Raw genomic sequence first — 18870 nt, 5'->3', positions numbered from 1 at the left:
CGAAGCCAGCGGTGCTGGTTTAAGAGACCCTGCTTCCAAGTAAAAATATAAAATGGGTCTGGGAGTGTAGCCCGGAGGTAGAATGGCTTCCAGGAATCCCAGTACAACCATAAAATAAAATATGACTATTTGCCAGAAAAAAATTGAGAAATTAAGATAATCTGCATTCATAGAATACAGATCAATCTTTCCAACTTTACAGAAATGTAAATTAACATGTCAGAGATTCAGTGGTCCACTTAAAATAATTGGCTGCTTAGACACCATTTCTGAGCATCAAAGTTGATACCCAAAAGCTGATACACAGCAACTTTTCCTCCTCAGGCTCATAATACAATCATAATAAATACAAGTTGATGAACCTGGAATAAGCATGCTCATGATTTTAGGAAGATACACAGATATATCACATGATCTAGATGAAGCTGCACTGTCAATCTCTTAAAATACATTCTTTTCCACTGCAATTATTAGAACACTGATCAAATTAACTTTAAAATGTTAATGGGTAATTGGAGTCAGGTATTCCAGAACTCTGCCATATATCCCATTTCGACTTCAAGGCTAAAGGTTATATTTTTATTTTTTTTAAAAACACAACGTTATTAGTACTTTCTACTTCTTTTTCCACTTAATCAGAAATTAATTGGCCACTCTGATAAACTATTCCTGCTCAGGATCATTGAAATAAGGGATACACTCCCAGACCTATTTTATATTTTTGAAACAGGGTCTCTTAAGCCAGCACAGCTGGCTTCGAACCTGCACCATACTCCTGTCTCCGACTACCAAATGCGGGGATTACAAGCGTGCACCACCACGCCTGGCCTCAATATTTCATATGTTGATCTATAGATTCAGCACAATATCTACCAAAATCCCAGCTGATTACCACCACGCCCGGCCTCAATATTTCATATGTTGATCTACAGATTCAGCACAATATCCACCAAAATCCCAGCTGATTTCTTTAGGGGAATTGACAAGGTGATCCTAATTCATATAAAAATTCAAAGGACTCATAAGAGCAAAAAAAAAAATCTTGAAAAAGAACAAGGTTGAGCTAGGTGTGGTGGCTCACACTTGTAATCCCAGCATTCTGAAGGCTGAGACAGGACGACTATGGACGGGTTCATAGACAGCCTCAGCTACTACTAGTGAGGCCCTGTGCAACTCATAGAAACCCTGTTTCAAAATAAAGAAAAAATAGGGCTAGGGGTGTAGCTCAGAGGTAGAATATCCTTGGGTTCCATCCCTGGTACCACGGGGGAGGAGGGGCATGGTTGGATGACTCACACATCTTGATTTAAAAACTTAACTATACCACCATAATCAAGACTATGTAGTATAGATCCATGAAATATAATTTAGGGGCCAAAAATAAATCCTCATAATCAAGAACAGGTGCCAAGACATTTCAATGGAGGGAGGAAAATACTTTCAACAACTGGATGTCCATATGCCATAAAATGAAGTTGGACCCCTTATCTCATACCAATTTTTTAAAAAATTAACTCAAAATGGGGCCAAGGCCGGGATCAGAGCCTGCCAAAGGGTTAGGCTGGTGCCGGGGTCAGCAAGGCCAGTATCAGAGCCTGCCATGAGGCAAGGCCGGTGCTGGGGCCTCCGAGGCTGGGATCGAAGCATGCTGAAGGGTTAGGCCAGTGCTGGGGCCAGCGAGGCTGTGATTGGAGCCTGCCATGAGGCAGGGCTGGTGCTGGGGCCTCCGAGGGTTGGATTGGAGCCTGCCGAGGGATAAGGCCGGTGTTGGGGTCAGCAAGGCCGGGATCGGAGCCTGCTGTGAGGCAGGGCCGGTGCTGGGGCCTCTGAGGCCGGGGTCGGAGCCTGCCAAGAGGTTAGGCCGGTGCCGGGGCCAGCGAGGCTGGGATCGGAGCCTGCCATGAGGCAAGGTCGCTACTGAGGCCTCCAAGGCCAGGATCAGATCCTACCGAGGGGTTAGACCAGTGCCGGGGCCAGCAAGGCCAGGATTGGAGCCTGCTGTGAGGCAAGGCTGGTACTGGGACCTCCGAGGCAGGATCAGATCCTGCCGATGGGTTAGGCCAGTGCCGGGGCCAGCAAGGCCGGGATCGGAGCCTGACGTGAGGCAAGCCGGAGCTGGGGCCTCCGAGGCCAGGATAGGAGCCTGCCAAGGGGTTAGGCCGGTGCCAGGGTCCGCGAGGCTGGGATCGGAGCCTGCCTTGAGGCAAGGCCAGTGCTGGGGCCTCCAAGGCTGGGATCAGAGCCAGCCGAGGGGTTAGGCTGGTGCAGGGTCCAGCGAGGCCAGAATTGGGGCCTCCCATGAGGCAAGGCGAGGTCGGGATCAGAGTCCTACAGGTGGCCAGGCCACTACTGGGGCCATCAAGAATGGGATCGGAACTTGCAATGTGGCATGCACAGAGAAATATCACAGAAAATAAAAACAGATGCTTCCCCTAATTAGCAATAACTAGGAAAAAAGGGGTAACAGGAGGAGGTTGTGTTATAGAAAGGGCCCTATAGTGAAGCAATTAAGGTGACCAATCAGAGGGTATGGGATGGATGAGGATGGAACCTCTTTAAAACTCAGGAGGTACGTAAACAAATGTATCAAAGATCATCACCAATTAAGCATGGGATTGAGGGAGGGGGAGGAAATGAGATGGGGACTGGATGAGGGCTAATTGGATGATTTGTGCTTGTATATCCTCTCAAGTCTTGTATTCCAATGTGATGTATGATTACAACGCACCAATAAAATAAATAAATAAAAATGGGGCCAAGGATATAGTTCACTGATAGAGTACATGCTTAAAATGTGTGCATACCTGGGTTCAATTCCCAGCACTAAAAAATAAAAATAAATAAATAAATAAAACTCAATATGAGTCAAAGACCTAAGCTGTAGGTTTTTTTTAATAGCTAACACTATAAAAGCCTTTCAGAAAAATATTTTTATGACCTATACCAAGTTTCTGAGATATAACACCAAAAACAAAAGCAATAAAAGAAAAAAACAGATAAACTAGACCTTGCCAAAACAAAGACAGCTGTGCTTCACAGGACACTACAAAGGAAGTGAAAAGATAGCCCACAAAATGAGAAACCATATTCATAAGTCATATCTCTGATAAGGATCTAAAATCCAGGATACATAAAGAACTCCTATATTCAACAATAATACAAATAACCCAATTCAAAAAACAGGAAAATATGTGAATGGACACTTCTCCAAAGAATATATATGAGTGGCTGACAAATACATGAAGAGATGCTAGCCCTCATTAGCCCGAAGGGAAATGCAAACTGAAGCCACAAAGGGACACCACTTCATAGCCAGTAGCATGGTTATCATCAGAAAGACAAAAGGAAGTCTTAGCAAGAATGCAGAGAAAAGGGGTCCCTCATACACTGCTGGTGGAAACAGAAGATGGCCCAGCCTCTCTGGAAAACAGTCTGGCAGATTCTCAAACTGTTACACACAAAGTTACCGCATGATTCAGCTTTCTGATAATGGTTACTGTTTTTTTTTAACATAAAGTTATCTCTTTCTCCTAAATATTAGGATGTGCTCAAAATTTTAAATGAAAGTAAAAAAAAAAAAACTGCTTTGTACACAGAACAGTTTCTTTGGCTTAAATTAGAAAAGTTTTGGTAACCATTCAAACTCAGGCTATTGGGGGCCTTTAGAATTTGAGTCATTGGGCATGGCTGAGTCTTCTCTAGCTTTAAGAATATTTCAAAGGTTAGCAAATGTGATACAATTCCCTCACCCTTCCCTTCCTTACTAAGCTAAGAAAACTGTGTACATCCCATGGAGCTTCAAAGATGCTGGTTATTCTCTATGCACTATCATCCCCACCCCCCAATTTTCTTTACACTGGAGGTGCAGAAATTTATACTGCCTGTCTAGGTTTCCCTCACTAGGCCCCACTGTCCAATCCAGACCTCTCTCAGAAGCATACGACCTTCCTTCCTTCCCTCCTAGGACTTACTGCAACTCTAATTTGTGTTTGTCAATTCTTTGACTATTCTGCCAGCTCTCTGAAGTCAAGCCCCCGGCTCGTGTTTGCCTCAGGACTTCACCCTCACCTGAAAATGCTGTCACAGAGTATGTGACCGAACAACAGTAGTCCATGTGCCATAGTGCTATTTTTCTCTCTTCTGATTTCCTGTTCTAATCTGCAATGGACTAAGAGCCGGATAGATGTATTGCCTCTGTATGCAAAGGTAGAAAATATAAGTAGCATACGGGGGACCTGATCAGCTAGCTACATATGATGTACAGGAATTGCAGTGAATATATTTTGTGAATCTATGGCTTCTCCAGAGACAGTCTTGGATTCTTAGCATTGTTCAATTGAAGCTGCAAGCTATCTTGGAGGAAGATATAGCAAAGGTATAAAAAAAAATAGAAAAATGTAAGCTGCTAATGATAAAGGCATTAAAACCAGATCTGGAAAATATTTAGCAATTAAATATAATCCTATTTAAAACTGCATTTATTGCTAATAAGAATGTGTATATGTAGCAGGGGAAGGAACATTTGTGCACTGTCAATGAAACTGTAAATTCATACAACTACTGAAGCAAGGCACAGGATCTGGGAGCAGGAGGGATTGATTGAAGAAGGCTATCTGAATCTCCTTCTGTAGGCTAGGGGGAGGTAATCAGGGTGGACACCAAGAGATCAAGGCCCTCCAGCCTACAAGATAATTCAAATTAAGGATTGAAATTGGTCAAAAGACACTGGTTCCCCACGCCTCAGTTCTGACCATAAAAGAGCAGATGGGGAACCTCAAAAAAGTTTAAAAGCCCATCTCTCAAGAGCTTTGGTGGTTATTCTCTTTCAAGGACTCTCCTATGTACATGTGGGAGCTATTTTTGTCTTCTTTCCTTGACTTAAAATAAACTTTCATATTTCTATACCCTTGGTTGTCGTTGGACTTCATTTGTCAAAGTTTACTGGACAAGAGCCCTGGAAGAGGAGACACTTGTTTCACTACCGTGGAAATCAGTATGGAGGGTCCTCAAAAGATCGCTATATAACCCAGCTGTACCATTCTTCTCTATCCAAAATAAAGTCAGCATACTAATAGAGATACATGCAGATCCATGTTTATAACATCACAATTCACAATAGCCAAGTTACAGAACCAGCTAGGTGTCCTCAACAGATTAATGAATAAAAAACTTGTGGTATATACATTCAATGGAGTTTTATTCAGCCATAAAGAAGAATGAAGTTATGTTAATTGTGGGACATATTTGATAAGTGAAATAAGCCAGACTCAGAAATTCAAGGGTCATATATTTTCTCTTGTATGTGGAAACTAAAGAGAAAAAAGGGAAAAATGGGGAAAGAATTTCATAAAAAAAAATAGAAGGGAGATGAATAAAGAAAAGGAAGAGAACTAGAAGAGGATGGAGGGAAGAGACTGGGGAAGAAACTGACCAAACATGTCACAGTGAATTCAATATTACGTATAATTATAATGCACCAAAAAAATGAAAGAAAATTGTACTTATCTTGAAAAAAGTCTATTTTCTATTTCATATGGACCACATTAACAAAATCATGTTTTAAAAGCTAAACTTATCTGTTATAGATAAAATGTCTTTTTCTACATCAGATGACTTATCCATTCTGCTCCCCAAATGGTCCACATCATAAACAGTTACTTACACCACAAAATCTGAAATTCTATTTATAAGAATATTGATGATAAATCACTATAAATAAATTTATATGCTTTTAATAATATGACTTTACAAAAAATTTTTCTCCACATGTAAAGTGGTAATTTACCTGCATTAAAAGCTGTAAATATATTCTTTCTTGAAGCACCTAAAAAATAAAAGAAATAGCATGTTTATAAAATTAAATAAACACATTTATTGGAAACATCACAAAACATAGTTTTGTAAATAAGAGTGGTTTATTTTCAAAAAAATTCCATTAACCTCTAAATTTTAGGTTCCAGGTAAAAAGTACCACTATAATAAACCTTTATCGAGTACATTTTAAGCATAGAATGATATTCCAAATAATATAAAAATGATTGAGCAACATGAATTCATAATCACAAATTAAATATGGTCAGTTTTAGTGGGACAGGTCACAGTATTTTTCAGTTAAGAACAGTTAATGTTCAAGTTTTAATGGTGCTAGAGTCACACATTTACTAAGCATACATTGTCATCCCACTACTGACAACGAGAAGGAGCCAGACCTTATGAAAGGCAGCCACCAATGCCTGCTTTCTTAAAGTGCTAATTTTATTCAGCTGTGAAAAAAATAGCTAAGCTTTTTTTTTTCCAAACCCATAAAATATTGAATATAAGAGATGCAAATCACTAGTAGAAAACTAGAAATGACCCTATTTGTCACCAAATGGTCATTTCTGGCAGAAACCATCTAAACCATCTATAGATTACTATAGATAGAAATAGCTGCCATATTCTATTTGTGGAATTTTAAAGGGATGAAAATCTCTTAAAACACGTGGCTGTTATAAGTAGAAAGAACTGATTCCTGCTCAAATAAAACCTTTGTAAAACCTACAAATTCAATAGTGAAGCCTGTTGAATACCAGAGCTCCTTTTTCTACAAAGTTTTCAGTGGGATCTCTTAGTTCTCCTTTCCCAAAAGGCACCTCGGTACCCAAGCTCTACATTTATTTTCAGCTTCTATTGTGTGGATCATGGGGCTTTATCATCATGAATAAAAACCGCAGTTTCACATCTTCATGTCTTTGCAGCAAGGGGCCATTTGATGCCTCAGAAATGTACTGAAAATCCCGAACAAATGGGAACACGCCAGCACACTGAAGAGCCGTTTCCCCAATAAATATGGGTATTTTCTTTTCAACTTAATAATAAGAAAAAAATGTAGATAAACAGTAACCAGGTCAGTAACCTTCAAGTTACATGGTGTGTGTGTGTGTGTGTGTGTGTGTGTGTGTGTGTGTGTGTGTGTGTGTGTCTCCACATCCTCCACACTAAGGAGGATGCTAAGCAACGGATCTTCCCAACTGCTGTGAGAATAATAATACCTTTCAGGAAATTTATTTATACTAATAAATAAAACAAAATTTATTTTAATAACAAAAACTAAAATTTATTTATAACTAATAATTATATATACTAACAATGTCAAAGAGGTTCATCTAGTTAATCTCCCTAGTTGCCCTTTCCAGGGATACTTCATGGAAGTAATTAAATCTGAAACAATGAACGATTAATATTCAAAGGTGTTTGTCTCCATATTATACACTACAGTAAAAGTCAGAAACTGTCCAGGATAAACTAAACTAGAAACCACAGATTTAGAAAGTGCAGCACCATTTAAAGTAAAAACCAAACAAAAAGACCTCTCATTATATGTTGTTATTTATTAAAAAGCAAGATACTGGAAAGTGAACACTATGACCCCAATTTTTTTTTTTTTTGTGGGTCTGGGGATAGAACCCAGGGCATTTGACCTCTGAGCTACACCCCCTGCCCTATTTTTTATTCTTTATTTTGAAACCGGGTCTCACTGAATTGCAAAGGGCCTCACTAAGTAGCTGAGGCTGTCCGCGAACCACGATCCTCTGGTCTTAGCCTCCCAAATGCTGGGATTACAAGCGTGCGCCACCATGCCCGGCAACCCCAATTATTTTTTTAAACTAAAAGACCTGTTTATATGCCAAGGGGAAAAAAAATAGAAGAAAACGCGATGATAATTGGTGGTGGGTAGAATTAAGGAAGGCACTTTGTATGTTCCTCTGTTTTCAAAATACTCTTAACATAAATATGGGTCTAATTTTGTGAGTTTTCTCATTGACAATTACTCTTTTAGTTAGGTAACCTTTCAACTCACTAAGAACAAAGAAAACTGATATGCTTCAGACCCACTGTGATAAAGTTGCATGAAAACATTGCATGTTTAATATATACTACATGTTTTGCAAACCTGAAAATTAGTCTTAGTAGCCACAAAAATTAAAAAGTGAGTGGCACAGGGAAGACGAGAGATAAAGAGCAGCGAAAAAAAGAACATGGTTGGAGTGGGGGTGTAGCTCAGTGGTAGAGTGCTTGCCTAGCATGTATGAGGCCCTGGGTTTGATCCCCAGCATGGCGGGGGTGTCTACTATCTCAGACCAAAGATATGAAAGTAATAAACATGAAACATCCTCACAGATGGGAAGAAAACTGCATTTCTACTCCATTCTAGGAGCCTGAGCCAGCAGGTTCACTGCTCTAGAGCACTGTCTTATGATCATTTCACTCTAGAAGTGTGTTTTTCACCTGATACCCTCATTCTGCCTGCTGATTTATATACAAGTTTTATCCACACTGCCTATTAATCCTTAGAACAAGAAATCCCTCAGTGTGATAATGTATTATTTCTCCTTATTCAATAAACATTAAAAAATATCATTGTTAAACACACTATAAACCTAATTGTGAAATGTAACTTTATACTAGTCAAGAACTTTTCAAGATTTGCCCTCAAATCTACAGTGAGCTGTGTGCATGCGTGTCTGTATCACACTGAACCTCGCTGTGATGTATAATTATAGTGCACTAATAAAATCATTTTAAAACTTTTTGCCTTCCTTCTATCCACAATGCGGACCATACCTTTTGGAGGAGTTTTTAGCAAATGCACATGAGCTCTGGGTACCAAAGGCTTTAAATACAAGGATCCTGAGCCATTCTGAAATGCTGGTTTTGGAGGTTTCTCCTCATACTTAATGGCAGCAGGATTGCCAGCTAAAATAAAAGAGAAAAGTACATTTTATTTTATAAATAAATACAGTACCAAACCGCCACAATTCTTTTCTCTTTGAATCAACAAATGCTCAGTAAGCACCTTTAACATGCAATCATTACTAACGTTGAAAATACAAAGGTACTTCGTGTCCTCGGGGACACAAAGTAAAAGCTATAGCCAGTGTGATTATGCATTCTGGTTTTTCTGGCATGACCCAAGTTTATGCATCTTGTCCATTTTGACTTTCATACCAGACAAAAGTGAGGAGATGAATTAAATGGCCAGCCCTGCCATGTAATAATCATGTGCAATGGGCAGATAGAAGCATCTACTTCCATGAGTTCAAGACAGAGTGCGGGCAGCCAGCTCTGTCAATGATGCAAAAACAATAACCAACTACAAACTCCAAGATGAGATGTGGCCCTGATCCCAGGCTGCTGCACAAAGACGCTGGAATGCCAACATCTGCCTGTTACAAACGTGTCCAGCCTCAAAGCAAAAATTATAAAAGGTACTCATTTAAATAATAAAAATAAGCTGGGCGTGGTGGCGCATGCTTACAATCCCCGTGCTTGGGAGGTGAAGACAGGAGGATCACACAGGTTCGAGACCCTGTTTCCAAATTTTAAAAATATATAAAATGGGTCTAGGAGTGTAGCCCAGTGGTAGAAGGGCTTCCAGGAACCCCAGTACAATAAATAAATAAATAAATAAATAAATAAATAAATAAATAAATAACAAAAATTATAGAAAAAATTTTCCCTTCACCAAGACTTGATTTTTTTATTTCTAAATAATCTTCAATAAGTCTAAGCATCCAATACTATTCTGCTATTCAATACTTATGTTCATAAATTTTTTATTACCAACTTTGATTTCTATTCTCACCTCATACTTCTAACAAAGGACAAGATGTCTATTACTTACAAACACATTGTAAATGTGAAGACAGCTAGGCTGAACTATCCCAGCTCCTACAACGATGCCCATAGATGTCACATCAGTGACTTGAAAGGCATGCTGTTATTCTCCCCTGACCCCCATCCAACTCCTTTACAATAGGCCATCTGTTAATTCTTGTGCCCAGATAACATTTCTAATATTAGGTCCAATCAACACAGAGCTTCCCTCCTGCTGACAAGCTTCTGTCAGTTTCATGTCCTCTTTTTCAATTCTCAGAAGGCAGAGATTTTGTTTTTAAAACTTGGCATGAAGTTAATAGGAATGACAGACCTACAGACCCTGCTAGTATAAAATTCAACATAACTTTCTAAAGCATGGATGGGGAATGACTTTAGTCTTAAAATGACAAAACCAAAATCTTACAGAGGTTATTTATTAGAGTCCCATAAAATGAAGATCCAATTGCAATAAGCATTTCAGCTTTTGAGGAACCAAATCCAATAGAGGAAGAAAATAATTTTATTATAGAGTCTTAACCAGGATTTGTAACAATTGGAATTTTAGTCTTGCCTTTCCTTAAGGAATTTATGTTAGCAGCAAATGAGAAACTTATTTAAATTTTAAAGATTAAATTCAATTCAGCTTTTAAGCCTAATATAAAATTGTATGATGCTAAATTCATGCTTTTCTAAGCTTCAGACACAAGGCCTATAGCTTACAAAGAATTTACTAAGAAGATTTCTCACTGAAGCAATGGACACATTCCTCATGAGGCCGGAGACTCCTACCCTCGGCTCCCTGTCACACACAGAACAGGAGGCACTGCGCTCAAGAGGAACTGCTTCCCGACCAGTCCTCGCCCTTACAACACAGCTTCAGCATTAAATCCCTATCAACTCTGGAACATGCAAGTCCAAATCTTTATTTCAAGGACTTGACGCAGATACAAACATATACATATTCATATCTTCTCTTTTTGCAGGGATTGAGCTCAGGGGCATTCAACCTCTGAGCTATACCCCCAGCCATTTTTTATTCTTTATTTTGAAATAGCAGAGGGCCTAAGTAGGTGAGGCTGTCTGCTAACCTGAGATCCTCCTGTCTTGGCCTCCCGAATACCGGAATTACAAACATGCACCACCTCGCCCGGTTCATATTTATATCTTTGTATATAATTACATACTTATATAAGACACACACACATTATACATTTCACACTCTATGACTATGTATTATATCTACATCCTACTTTGGGACAAGCTGCACTACAATTACACACTTTAATGACCCAATGCTCAAGTATCTTTCGACCATTTAACCACTCTGCTGTAGGCCAGCCCATTGCTTCTTAGTAAACCCCAACTTGAAGGATGGATACTATCTTTCCTTTAAAGTATTTCTCCTGCCCCGTTTCAGTCCCTGACATGGCGACTAATGCAGTATCCTGATGATATCCAAATATTTCTTCCTTCAGAGTTATTGCACCCAGATGATAAACTCTTCAGTGATGGTATTTCCAACAGAGTAAGAGAAGCACAATGGTTTCAAGCAATGGAATGAAACCTAGGACGACCGAGTTCTGGTCCTGAGTTGGCCACTGCCTAGATGTGCTGACACACTTCACCTCCATGTGTATTACAAGCGGGTATGGGTATCAGGTGTGTGGAAACAGACAATGTGTAGTTATTTCAAGGGTCCCACAGAGGCCAGATGCAGCCTCAGAATCATCCCAACACAGTACCCCAGGGGCTATAACCACTCAATGACAGCTGGCCTATAGAGTCAAATGTAAAACTCCATCTCCAATCACCGGGGCCTCAGTTCTTACAATTTCTCCTGTTGTGCTGTGATCTCAGTCCTAGCTTTCTCAATTATGCTAGACTAACATTCTTTGGAATCCTTATTTCCCTAGGCCAAAAAGTATTTGAAGTGAAATGAGAGAGAAAAAGGAGGGCAGAATCTGAAAAGGAAATGAAGTAAAATTCTTAGAAAAGTACAAGCAGAAGAAATAACTTTTCTACTAGAAAAAGGGTTCATCAGGGGCTGGAGTTGTAAAGTACTTGCCTGGACCCTGGATTCAATTCTTAGCACCTTATAGACACACAAAAAATAATACTACTAATAAAAGGCTTATCACTGTTCCATACTTTTGTTTGAAAACTAACATTTTGTACTATAATCTAGCATCTAGTTAAAATTAGATTTTGTTTTGATTATTAAATTATATATATATATATACATACACACACACACATATGCAGAGCCAACATTCTGTTCATTTCTTGAATTTTTTGTGAATCAGCTTAACACTCTCAACTGTGCCAGATCATCTGCCCACCTGGCTTAAAATCAAACCAGTACTAAGAGCCTAAGCTTTTAAATTAAAAAAAAATGCAAAATCATTCATATTTGTAATAACAAGAATGTCTCAAATATACCCTAGGAACTGGATGTGGCAGGATATGCCTGTAATCCCAGTACTCAGGAGGCTGAGATAGAAGGATCACAGGTTTAAGGCCAGCCTCGACAATTTAGCAAGACCATTCCAAAATAAAAAATTAAGGCTGAGGGTGTAGCTCTAAGGTAGAAAGTCTCTGGGTTCAACTTCTAGTACCAAAAAAACTATTACACACACACGAAAATGCTAAAGCAGAATGAACTGGAAGAAAATTAATAGTGGTCTGGTTAATATTTCCCTATTAAATAATCTATTCAGAAGTGTATAAATAGCCAGGCGTGGTGGCTCACACTTGTAATCCTCGCACTTGGGAGGCGGAGACAGGAGGATTGTGCAGGTTCGAAGCCAGCCACGCTGGCTTAAGAGACCCTGTTTCCAAAAATCAAAATATAAAATATAAAATAGGTCTGGGAGTGTAGCCTGGAGGTAGAAGGGCTTCCAGGAACCCCAGTACCACAAAAAAAAAGAAAAAGAAAAGAAGTATATAAATACTAATATGTCTTGTGCTGTTGAGTCAGCAGTATATACTGTCTGTCTTGCATCTCGTCTTCATCTATTGCAGACATTATCATGTCAAAGACAAAACTTCCCTCTGGACCTGGAAGCAGCCTGAGAAATCTGCAACACTGTAGTGCAGTGATTTTTTTCTTTTCTTTTCTTTTCTTTCTTTCTTTCTTTTTTTTTTTTTTTTGTAATACTGGGGATGGAACCTAGGAGCATCCTAACTCTGAGCTATACCTCCCACATATTTTATTTTTTATTTTGAAACAGGGTCTCACTAAGTTGCAGAGGGCCTCACTAAATTGCTCAGACTGACTGCGAACTTGTGATCATCCTGTCTCAGCCTCCCAAGTACTGGGATTACAGGCATGCGCCACTGCACCCGGCTTCAGGTGTAGGTGTGTAGGTGTGTAGGGGTGGGTGTGTGTGTGTGTTACTGGGGGGCTTTTCTACCTCCAGGCTTTACTCCCAGGACCTATTTTATACTTTATTTGGAAATAGGGTCTCACTAAGTTGCTGAGAGCCTCACTCAGTACCTTAGGCTGGCTTCAAACCTGTACGATCCTCCCGTCTCAGCCTCTCAAGCGCTGTGATTACAAGCGTGTGCCACCACACCTGGCTTTCAGGTGATTTTTATCAACTGACTAGCATCGACATGTGATACTGTCCTCACTTGCTGTTTCTGCCATAAGAAAAACCAAACACTTAAGGGCAAACAGACTGGTCCTTCTCTCCATCAGCTCAATCACTGAACCACTCAAAACACTCTCCTTCCAAACTACTGGGCATCTAAATATAATAAATAAAAGAAGCCACAGCTACTGTGTAGGGTTGTGAGCATGACCTATTCCTTCCCCTCTCATTCATCAGATGAGAAAAGGAGACAAAGCAAAAAGAAAGATTGTCCAACCTCACATGAACCAGTAGGGGATCAGGATGAATCTGAGGCGAGCACCCTTTTCTATGTCTCAGCCAGGACTGGCCACCAAGGTGGAGGAAAAGAACAAAAACTTGTTTCTTTATTTAGACTCCCTGTGATCTCCTATTTCAAGAGAGTCCAAATAGCTTTGGTTTTCATTCTTATATTGCCCCACACCATCTGCTCTCGAAAATAAACTTGCTTTTGTGGTCAAAGGGGAAGAAGTCTCTGGACTTGATATTTCTGCTAGTGTGGCAACATTGCACAATTGTCCCGAAACCTTTGACTCTATTCAAGACTTACATCATATCATTTATCCTTATCCAATTATCTTAATGATCTTAAAAACTGGACACCAGGTATCTGAATCTGAATAATCTTGTAATATTTAATCTATAAATGAGTGAATTTGGTATAAATACTGCTGTACAGCATTCTATACTAATATTCAAATAAAATCATTATCCTAACTTGAAATTTCTTATGCTTAAATGAACACAAAGCACCTGCGAAAACTTGCAAATACTAAAAATATATTGTCTTACACATCTTCCCCAGTCATTTTCTAACTCGGCTAATATTTCTATAGGATTCCCAAGTGCCTGAGAACCAGACACTAATTTCACAACAGCACTAAGCTATCTCGGAACTTGTTAAATGATGCCACTAACAATGTCACACTCACAAAGAAGCCAGCAGACAATACAAGAGAACAACATTCTTTAAGAGGGGGTCAAATGCTTAACCCAGTAAGAATCAAAACACTAATTAAATGACTGTTTCCTAATATGATCCACCATTATCAAAAACAGAAAACACCCCAAAAATGATTTTCCCATATATTGAGGTCATCTTTTAAAATGTACATACATTTAATACTTTCAAATGAATTATAAATTAACTCCAATTAGAGAAAAGAATCAAGATGTGATGTTTCAATTTTAATTTTAGAAAACTATTTTCCTATATTCTTACAATTATAAGCTAAATGCACAAAGCTACTATTTAATCAGAAATTAAATCATCAAACAGTCTTTGATAATAGGATAATTCCATGTGCTAAGAATATTGACAATGCTGCTTAATTATATTTAAAAAGAGTCCCCAAACACACAAAGTATACAATAAAATGGATTTTATACAAAAGCATTCATACCTTAAATATACATAAATTTTGCCTAAGAAATACTATAGTTAACATAAATTACAAATTATAAAAACAACAATCAAGAGGTCCTAAAACCAATTTATTTGAACAGAAATTTAAGCATGCTTACAAAGAAAAGAATCAAACCAGAAATCATCGACCTACTTCTTTTCCCAGTGAACGTGGCTAACAAAGGAATTATACAAAGGCTGTAGGATCCCACAACCAGCAGTGTCAATAAGGTAGCGTCATAGTGCCTCTCTGAGCCAGCCGGCGGGGTGAGCGTAGAATTGATAAAGATGTTTGAAGAAATAGCAGTTTCTGTACAACTGCGAAATCCTCCTGGTACAGTCATTTAAAAGGATCAAAGCAAGCTCAACCAGGAAAAACTGCAGCCATGTTCATGCTCGTATGCCTCATGCTTGCTCTTAGTGAATTAGAGTGGAGGGGGGAAAAATCTGTGAGCTCAAGGCACTACACAAAACAGATTAAACCAGCTAGCAAATCCAACTAAGAGACTCACTGATCTGAATGCTTAATCCGCAACGGGGACACATGGCTACTAGATCGCTCGGTGGGTGTGTGGGGAACCCCTTTGTTAATAGACAAAAAGGCACCACACAGGCATTTTACAGCCTCCTCAGGAGTGTCAGACGTGGTCCTGAAACTGGCCAAAGGAACATGGCTGCTGTACGGCACGGCAGCATGCGTGCCTCTAGGGTCACAGGTCCCATCGTGTGGCTGTGGGGACAGGGTGATTCCGTTTGGGCAGTTTGTTTCTAAAATTCACATTGTGAAACACCAAAGGCTAGAAGGGAGACGTCCTTAAAATACATGTGTGAATTGCCTTTTCCAGTTCATAGAGGATGATCTGTTACATGCAAACCCTTCTGACTCTTTGCTACAACTTCAAAACTCAATTTATAAACAAATCATAATCCTGTTCAATTTTAAGAAACATATTCCAGTATTTCTAAAGTGCCAGTCACTTACTTGCCTAGAAGACCAGCCACTGCTGCTAAGTGATGTGGCACAAATGTGCTAACTCTCATTAGCTTCGTTCCTTGTCCCCCGTGATCCATTCTGTCACATACATGCTGTGTGACACTGGACCAGCAACAACATCTCTGGGCCTCATGCTACTTCATGTACAAAATCAAGGTAGTAGCATAAGTTGTTTTAAAGAAAAACTTTGAAATATTGTACGGTCACTCTCTGATACTGTTCCATAAACAGAAGGGTTCAATAACTGCTATTCTACTTGGTTCCTGTCTCTTCTCCAAAAAGAAGAAACCAATCTGCCATTAAAACAGAGGGATCTAATGCCTGGTGTGGTGGCGTACGCTTGTAATCCCCGTGCTTGGGAGGCTGAGACAGGAGGATTGCACAGGTTCCAAGCCAGCCTCAGCTACTCAGTGAGGCTCTCAGCAATTTAGTGAGGCCCTGTTTCCAAATAAAATATAAAATAGGTCTGGGAGTATAGCCCGGAGATAGAAAGCCTCTGGGTTCCACCCCTAGTACCATCAAAACAATAAATAAATAAAATAAAATGAAGTAGATCTATTCTTTACTCCTCCCCACATGCTTGTAAATTCTTTAGGCTGAAATTCTGTTCATCCATGTAAATATCTTTGTCTTCTCAACTATATTTAAGAGTAAAACCATCTCATTTATATCCCGTAACTCTGGCTATAGCTTTCATCATATCTGGGCACAGCAGGCATTCCAAGATTGTTTGAATTGATTAATTCAAGTAATAAATGAGAAATAAGTACTGAGTCCAAATACATTTTTTGAAAGAGACAGGTCAATTCATTCACTTTATTTATTTATTTATTTATTTATTTATTTATTTATTTATTTATTTGGTGGTACTGAGGTTCCTGGAAGCCCTTCTACCTCCGGGCTACACTCCTAGACCTATTTTTACATTTTTATTTGGAAACAGGGTCTCCTAAGCCAGCGCGCGCGGCTGGCTTCGAACCTGCGCGATCCTCCTGTCTCTGCCTCCCAAGCGCGGGGATGACAAGCGTGCGCCACCACGCCTGGGAAATTCATTCACATTATACACAGGAAACAAAATTTAGCATTAACTAAAATCTTTTCAAATATCCTATGTTTAAGTGATTTAGAATTAGACTTAACATGATAATTTATTAGTCAGAATGCACTGCCTCCATCCTCTAACGACTGCAGCACACACATCTACAAGATATTTACAAAGTAGGTTTAACTATGGTAATCTTTTTTTTCTGATTTCTAATTTGGATTCCAAGAACCCTTAGGTTGCTATTCTTTTGTCAAATCTCAATCACCAAATTAAAAGAGGCAAAAACACACCAGGTACCTTCAATACATCATCATTTCGGTGTTTCAGAGCACCGTCATCAGAAGGGAATGTTTTTTAAAGACTCTGGTTTTCCTGCCAAACTTTCTGAGCTATTCCAAAGAAACAGTATGCAAAGTGACCCCCTCAATACAGAAATAAAAAGGCTACTGAATCTTTGCAGAGCATTGGTTTTTCTTATAACTACAGTTTCCACCACCCCCAAAGGGGATGCAGGACCGACTTACAGTTGGTGCTGTGGGTGCTCAGGTCACTGTGAGTGCTGGCAATCGACCGCGAGCTGCCTGCCCTCTGCAGTGCACAACTTTTCACAGACGCTTTGGGTTTAGGAAGCGGTCGAGGCAAACTCGCCCAAGATGGCTGTGCAGTTTTCAGGCAAGTAGGTTTTCCTTAAGATTAAAAAAAAAAAAAAAAAAAAAAAAAGCAAATTTCCACTCCTGTTCATTTTGAAAGTTAGTGTTTCAGGCATGTAAACTCAAACTTCTGTACTAACAATGGAACTGAAATACAAAATGAAATGTTCAAATTCATGTAACTTCTGATGAAAGATGAAAGCTTCACACAGACGCTTATTTCTGACACGTTAGAGGCAGAAGAACAGAAATAATGAGACAATCAGGCTATGAGAAGCGTGGCTGGAACCCTGAAACCTGAGGTAATTAATAAGCACATCTCTGAAGTAGAAAATAGATCAGAAGAATCGTGTGAGAAAGCTTTCAGCAAAGTTGAAATCAAAGCACAAACAAACTGATATGAACCCTTCGCATGTCGATACAAAAGTAAACAAATTACTACATGCACACACAAGGCTGCTATATAGACTACAAAAGTGGGGCCAAAAATGTCAAGAAGCAAGCAACCAAAACAGGAAAACAAATCATTTAAAATGCCTAATGTCTAACACCAGGTGGTGCTATATTATTAGCATTCTTTTTGTTTTGTTTTGGTTCTGGGGTTTGAACCCAGGGACATCCTACCTCCCAACATACATCCCAGTCTTTTTTATTTTTTTTATTTTGAAACAGGTCTAAGTTGCTGAGGTGGGCCTCAAACCTGCACTCCTCCTGTCTCAGTCTTCCACATACTAAGATTACAGGTGAGAGTGACTACACAGGCTCATTATTTTTGTTTTAATCTTATTTCTTCATCTTTATTTCCCACACTTATTTGCCAAATATTTGGCAAATCTGTCTTCACTTAAATGTCTAATTCTTCCTCACAGCAAGAATGTTCCCACTTAGCCATGAAGTATGTGTGGTTCCTATCCTTAGACAGCTTTGAAGCCGCATTGTACTGATGCTCACACCTGCTTCTTGAATACAAGCACTTCTCAAAATACAGGAGAGGAAGTTCAGTTCCTCTCTCATGCCTTTTTTCCAACTAATTCTTCTGGATAGTCTATTTTACTTATTTTATTCTCTCCTCAATGCCTTACATGGATGAATCCCAGAGTCTTACCTGCAGCCCCAATCTCCTTCTGAATCCCAAAGCCCCTCCCTCACCTTTTAAATTTTTTTGTTGATGTGTCAACTTGGTCAGAAACCCTCCCACCTATTTGTGCTAATGACACATCATTTTCCTTTTGCACAAGCCTCAAATTGTTGGGATTTTGAGGAATTTCCTCCCCAGGGCCCTACATAATCTGACACTCAACACTGCTAGGATCACATACCAAAAATATGAAGAGTTGGAAAAATCCTTTAATGAAAATGACATTGTCACATTTTACTAATAGCACCATAGATGAGTAAGAAATGCTCATTTCTTGTCCCCGTAATTTCAGTAATAAAAATCTTAGTAGAGAAAAAAAGGACTCAAATCTCCTCAACTCCTTCATCCACAGTCATCAACATTGAGG

General features: G+C 39.3%; 1 protein-coding gene across 3 annotated transcripts in view; it reads right to left on the bottom strand.

Annotated features, from left to right (window-relative positions):
• MTUS1 (microtubule associated scaffold protein 1) overlaps window positions 1–18870 on the bottom strand; it is a gene marked incomplete at both ends in the record, with an annotated part of 105458 nt that overhangs the window by 58960 nt on the left and 27628 nt on the right. The window contains 3 exons of one of the 3 annotated variants that reach the window (XM_080710536.1): window positions 5786–5824; window positions 8605–8736; window positions 17240–17401. In XM_080710536.1, the coding sequence (XP_080566662.1) occupies window positions 5786–5824; window positions 8605–8736; window positions 17240–17401 (333 nt within the window). Of the gene's footprint in view, window positions 1–5785; window positions 5825–8604; window positions 8737–14830; window positions 15021–17239; window positions 17402–18870 lie in introns of those variants that run through there. The other 2 variants (XM_080710538.1, XM_080710537.1) reach the window with 2 other exon arrangements.

The sequence above is a fragment of the Muscardinus avellanarius genome, assembly GCF_963383645.1.
Source record: "Muscardinus avellanarius genome assembly, chromosome: 14".
NCBI lineage: Eukaryota > Metazoa > Chordata > Mammalia > Rodentia > Gliridae > Muscardinus > Muscardinus avellanarius.
This window is presented reverse-complemented; position numbering and strand designations above follow the sequence as displayed.